At 63.7% G+C, this 5872-nt stretch overlaps 3 protein-coding genes and 2 pseudogenes across 5 annotated transcripts in view; 4 read left to right on the top strand and 1 right to left on the bottom strand.

The window, feature by feature from the left end:
• Positions 1–5872, top strand: part of LOC146421323 (uncharacterized) — a 101489-nt gene that overhangs the window by 22534 nt on the left and 73083 nt on the right.
• The window catches only part of LOC146421325 (uncharacterized), a 155209-nt pseudogene that overhangs the window by 98699 nt on the left and 50638 nt on the right, over positions 1–5872 (top strand). The window lies entirely within an intron of this gene.
• The window catches only part of LOC146421328 (uncharacterized), a 238099-nt gene that overhangs the window by 207702 nt on the left and 24525 nt on the right, over positions 1–5872 (top strand). The window lies entirely within an intron of this gene.
• Positions 266–5872, bottom strand: part of LOC146421326 (class II histocompatibility antigen, B-L beta chain-like) — a 53728-nt gene continuing 48121 nt past the window's right edge. The window contains exon 4 of the mRNA XM_085047514.1: positions 266–303. Coding sequence (XP_084903640.1) covers positions 295–303 — 9 coding nt within the window. The 3' untranslated portion in view covers positions 266–294. The remainder of the gene's footprint in view (positions 304–5872) is intronic.
• Positions 3990–5176, top strand: LOC146421330 (class II histocompatibility antigen, B-L beta chain pseudogene; annotated as a pseudogene). The gene is made up of 3 exons (XR_014848626.1): positions 3990–4196; positions 4797–4903; positions 5006–5176. The product of XR_014848626.1 is annotated as a class II histocompatibility antigen, B-L beta chain pseudogene (transcript).

Raw genomic sequence — 5872 nt, 5'->3', positions numbered from 1 at the left:
GGGTGACACTTGGGGACACACGGGGGTCCACATTCCCGATCCATCCCAGGGTCAGGTCTGCCCCCCAATCACAGCCCCACCGCGGGGTCCCCCCAACTCCCTCCCCAGTGCCCCCCAAGAAATGGGAACGGAGCCAACTGGGAAGCTTTACTGGGAGCACTGGGAGCAGCCGGGCGGGGTCAGAGTGACAGCAGGGCTGGGGGGACACACGACACCCCAAAATCAGCGCGGGGACAGAGCGGGGGAGCCCGGCCGGTACCGAGTCCACGGGGAGGGGCTGCGGCCGGCGGCGGCTCAGGAGCTCTGTGGGCAGAGAAAAGGGGGTGACACCGGGCTGGGGGTCCCGCGGGGAGCATAGCCGCTCCGGGGAAGGGGGGACACGACCCCTGGGACCCCCCCTCACCTTCTTGCGCAGGTAGAAGCCGAGCCCCAGCGCCAGGAAGACGAAGCCCAACACGAAGCCCCCGATCTCCGTCAGCATCCTGCTGCGGGCAGCGTCCGGCGGCATCTCTGGGGGGTCAGCAGGGCTCAGGACCCCCAAAAACCTCTCAGCGACACCCCAAGCCCCTCCAAGCACCCTCCCAGTCGCCCCCAGCCCACCCAGGAGCCCCTGAAACCTCCTCCCGATCCATTCCCAGCCTCCCCAGGACACACCAAAGCCCCTGCCATCCCTCTCAGCACCCCACAACCCCTCCCAGTTTCCCCCCACCGCCCCAGGACCCCCAAACCCTCTCCCAGTCCTTTCCCAGCCCCACCAGGACTCACCAAGGTCCCTCCCAGTCTCTTCCCAGCACAACCAACCTCATTCCAACCTTTGCTTTTCCATCGCCAATCTCCTTCCAGCCCCGCCAGCCTCACTCCAACTCCCTCCCAGTTCCCCCCAGCACCCCCAAACTCCCTCCCAGTGCCCATCAGCACCCCCAGAACCTCATCCCACCCTCCCCAACATCCTTCCAACCCCTTCCCAGCCCTCCCACGCCCCAAGCCCCTCTCCCACTATAAACCAGCCTCTCTCCACCTCCCTCCCAGTTCCCCCCAGCACAGCCCAATCCCCCTGCCAGCCCCCCCAGTGCCTCCCCCGCTCCCCCGGCGCTGTGGGCTCTGGCCATACCCCAGTGCCGCCTCAGGGGCTGCTCCAGGCTGACGTGCTCCACCTGGCAGCTGGAGGTGGCCCCGCGCCGGGGGGGCGTTTCCAGCAGCAGCACCAGCAGCTGGTAGGTCTAGTCCCCGTTGGGAGCAGGTCGGTGGTCATCACTTGCTCCGAAAGCTCCTGCTGGCCCTGGAACCACCTCAGCTGCACCTGCGCAGGGTAGAAATCCATCACGGAGCACAGCAGGCGGCCGGGTCGGGCTGGGAGCTCGAGGGCACCAGCAAGATGGACACGCTGGGGGGCACTGGGAGAGAGAGGGGAGACACTGGGATCAGCTGGGGGGGCGCTGGGAGGGGTGGTGTGGCATTGGGATGGACTGGGAATGGAGTGGGAGGGACTGGGGTGGCACTGGGAGAGAGAGAAGTGGCTTTGGGGACACTGGGAGACCACTGGGAGAGAGGGTGGAGATCTGGGAGTGGACTGAAAATGGACTGGAGGTTATTCAGGATTTAACTGGGACTGAGTTTAGAGGGACTGGGAGGGACTATAGCAGAGCTGAGAGGAACTGTGGTAGCACTGGGAGTGACTGTGGTCGCACTGGGAGGGACTGGGAATGAACTCCGCGGCACTGCAAGGCTAAGTCCAGCGCGGGGAACTCGGCGCTGCTTGTCGGCCTGGCAACTGATGAGTCATCAGAGCCGCGCGCTCTGATTGGCTGAGAAGCGTCATAGTCACGCTTGGCTGAAATGGACGCGCTGGGGGCGGGGTTGGGAGAGATTGGGGGGGACTGGGGGGGATTGGGATGGACTAGGAGAGCTACTAGAAGCCACAAGACCCACGGGCACAGCGGGTCCCTTGCCGCCAGGCTGGGGTTGGGCTGGGTGGCCCTGCTCAGGGACACAGTGCCCCGGGGGGATCCCTGGATTCTGGCGGCACAAGCACCACCCCCGGCCTGCCCTGCGCTTGCTTTGGGCCACACCAGCCCCGTGCCAGTGCCTGAAGCACGGCTCCCAGCCCCAGCCAGGCTCAGTGCTGGCAGCATAGTGCCCCTGGGCCAGCGTGTGCCAGCCTGGGGGCACAGGGAACAGCCCTCAGGGCCGGGCTGGAGTGACCCTGCTGCTTCCTTCTCTTCCAGGACTGATGGAGATGATGGCGAGCCAACATGTACATACGTTCCAGATGTTGTCGTTGTTGTTGTTATCTTTTATAAATATGTTGTTTAGGTTCCAGTTTTTAGATAGAACGTTCTACTGTAAATACGTTCTATAGATGGTTGTTGTTATCAAGATTCTTCTATTGTAAATATTTTCTGCAGCTCGTTGTTGTTGCTGCTCTTCTGTAAATAAATTGTCATTCGTTTTCCACAGCTCAGCTTTCTTTGCAATTCCTTTGGGCACGGCACCACACGCAGCCTTGGGGTTTGGGGTCGCTCCAGGTTCCTGGGGCTGGAGGTGTCTGGGGCTGCTGGCACGGCCACCCCAGGGCTGGGGGTCCCTGTGCATGGGGAGCTTCCACTGACAGAGGTGCCACTGTCCCTGCAGTGTCTCTGGACACACTTGGTACTTGTAGAGGCAAATCCCAATGCGCCCATGGGATGGGCTCCAGGGCAAGGGGACACCTGGCATCTGCTCCTGACGGATCCCTGCAGACTCCACAGGGAGCTGCTGCTGGCAGCACAACTCTGCCCAGCACAGGCTTGATTGCCTTGATTTTATCCCTCAGCCCCAGCGGGTATTGACTTCCTCTTGAGGGAGAACACCAAATTGCCTGCTGTTGCCCAAGAAGCTGCAGCTCCTGCAGGGCTCATCCCTGCTCCCAGCTCTGGGCTCCTGAGCACAGCAAGGAGCTGTTGGGGCTGTTGGAGGGAGTGCAGAGGAGGCCATGGAGATGCTGCAAGGGCTGCAGTCCCTCTGCTCTGAGGAAAGGCTGAGAGAGTTGCGGGTGCTCAGCCTGCAGAGGCTCATGGCCATTCCGTGGGTCATTGGGGGCCACAGGCATGGGTGGAGACATTGTGGGGGACAGTGCCATTGGTGGGAACAGGGTGGGGACACAGCCGTGGGTGTGGACATGATGGGACATGGCCATGGAGGTGCCATGGGGGAAACTTCCAGGGGATGTGGAGGATGTTTGAGGGAGCTGAGGGTTCCTGGCAGGGACTTGGGGGTCACTGAGGGCTTTGGGAACCCCAAGCTGAGCAGCTCTGGCTGTGCTGGGAGAACTGGCAGAGGCTCTGGGGCAGCTGATCAAGCTGATCCCCTGAGCTGGATGGACCCCCAGGCGGGCATTGTGCTCCTGGAAGGGAATGAACGTCCTTGTCCCCAGAAAGGAAATCCCAACACCCCAGGGTGTCAGAGGCAGCTGAGAGGCCACAGCAGGGAGGGGAAAGGCAGACAGAGCTGTCCCCCTCCAAAACTGCATCCCACAAATCCCCAAACTCAGGGATTCCTCCCAGAACAAAGCTGCCAGGAGCTGCCCAAGTTGAGTGAAAGGGGGGTTGGGACACCCAGACTGTGCAGGAAGGGCTGGGAATTCCCAAAACCAGGCATGGGGCAGGACGGTTGGGCTTTGGGGGACAATGGAGATGGGGCAGAAGAGCAGGGCAAAAGAGGGAGCTCAGATCCTGAAAGAGAGCAGGAGGGGGATGGGACACCCAAATTGAGTATGGAGGGGTCTGTGGGTTGGGAGAATGGTGGGAAAGGGGAGGAAAACGTGGGGTTAGAATGCAAGAAGGGTGGTTCCCTGTCCAGCAGCACTCGATCCCTGGAGCAATTCCCTGCGGCTTGGGTGAAGGGTAGATCCACACTGGGGGAATGCCCAAGTCCTCTGCCCATCCCAGCGTGTCCATCTCGCTGGTGCCCTTGAGCTCCCAGCCCGACCCAGCCGCCTGCTGTGCTCCGTGATGGATTTCTACCCTGCGCAGGTGCAGCTGAGGTGGTTCCAGGGCCAGCAGGAGCTTTCGGAGCAAGTGATGACCACCGACCTGCTCCCAACGGGGACTGGACCTACCAGCTGCTGGTGCTGCTGGAAACGCCCGCCCGGCGCGGGGTCACCTCCAGCTGCCAGGTGGAGCACGTCAGCCTGGAGCAGCCCCTGAGGCGGCACTGGGGTACGGCCAGAGCCCACAGCGCCGGGGGGAGCGGGGGAGGCACTGCGGGGCTGGCAGGGGGATTGGGCTGTGCTGGGGGGAACTGGGAGGGAGTTGGAGAGGCTGGTTTATAGTGGGAGAGGGGCTTGGGGGTGTGGGAGGGCTGGGAAGGGGTTGGAAGGATGTTGGGGAGGGTGGGATGAGGTTCTGGGGGTGCTGGTGGGCACTGGGAGGGAGTTTGGGGGTGCTGGGGGGAACTGGGAGGGAGTTGGTGTGAGGCTGGAGGGGCTGGAAGGAGATTGGCGATGGAAAAGCAAAGGTTAGAATGAGGTTGGTTGTGCTGGGAAGAAACTGGGAGGGACCTTGGTGACTCCTGGTGGGGCTGGGAAAGGACTAGGAAAGGGTTTGGGGGTCCTGGGGTGGTGTGGGGCAACTGGGAGGGGTTGTGGGGTGCTGAGAGGGACGGGAGGGGCTTTGCTGTGTCCTGGGGAGGCTGGGAGTGGATCGGGAGGAGGTTTCAGGGGCTCCTGGGTGGGCTGGGGGCGACTGGGAGGGTGCTTGGAGGGGCTTGGGGTGTCGCTGAGAGGTTTTTGGGGGTCCTGAGCCCTGCTGACCCCCCAGAGATGCCGCCGGACGCTGCCCGCAGCAAGATGCTGACGGGGATCGGGGGCTTCGTGTTGGGCTTCGTCTTCCTGGCGCTGGGGCTCGGCTTCTACCTGCGCAAGAAGGTGAGGGGGGGTCCTGGGGGTCGTGTCCCCCCTTGCCCCGGAGCGGCTGTGCTTCCCCCGGGGCCCCCCAGCCCGGTGTCACCCCCTTTTCTCTGTTCACAGAGCTCCTGAGCCGCCGCCGGCCGCAGCCCCTCCCCGTGGCCTCGGGCCCGGCCGGGATCCCCCGCTCTGTCCCCATGCTGATTTTGGGGTGTCGTGTGTCCCCCCAGCCCTGCTGTCACTCTGACCCCGCCCGGCTGCTCCCAGTGCTCCCAATAAAGCTTCCCAGTTGGCTCCGGTCGCGTTTCTTGGGGGGCACTGGGGGGGAACTTGGGGGAACCCCGCGGTGGGGCTGTGACTGGGGGGCAGACCTGACCTGGGATGGATCGGGAATGGGGACCCCCGTGTGTCCCCAAGTGTCACCCCGCTCTGGGGGCCTTGGGAGGCAGCTGAAGCCCAACACGGCACACAGCGAACACCAAAATAGGCGCTGAGACACCCCAGAACCTCCAAACCCCAGAGAAAAACGGCCCCGAAAAATAGCCCCGCGAAAATGAGCCAATGGGAGAAGGCGCTGAGCGATTCTGATCCAATCCGAGCTCGCGGCGCTGATGACTCTCCAGTTCCCAGGCAGACCCGCAGCGCCCAGCGCTCCCCACCCCAACCCCACCTGCGCCCCCCCCTCGCCCCCAGCGCTTCCCGCCAGGCCAATTTGGGGAGGGGGCGCGTGGGGGGCGCCCAGGCCTGGCCCGGAGCCCAGCGCTGCCCCAGCCCGACCTGCCCCGGCTCCTCCCGCGGCATGCGACAGCGTGGGGAAAAGGGGGGGAAAGGGTGGGCGCTGGGCTTGGGTGGAGGAAGAGAAGGGATGGAGGAGGAGGAGGAGGGATGAGGAAGGAGCGGGAGAAAGGCCGCAGATCCGAGGAGGACGAGGCGGGAGGACGAGGAGCGAGGAGGAAGGAGGAGAGAGGAAGAGGAGGAACAGGAAGAGGT

Source organism: Lichenostomus cassidix, unplaced genomic scaffold (genome assembly GCF_008360975.1).
Source record: "Lichenostomus cassidix isolate B80296 unplaced genomic scaffold, HeHo_3.0 HiC_scaffold_33, whole genome shotgun sequence".
NCBI lineage: Eukaryota > Metazoa > Chordata > Aves > Passeriformes > Meliphagidae > Lichenostomus > Lichenostomus cassidix.
This window is presented reverse-complemented; position numbering and strand designations above follow the sequence as displayed.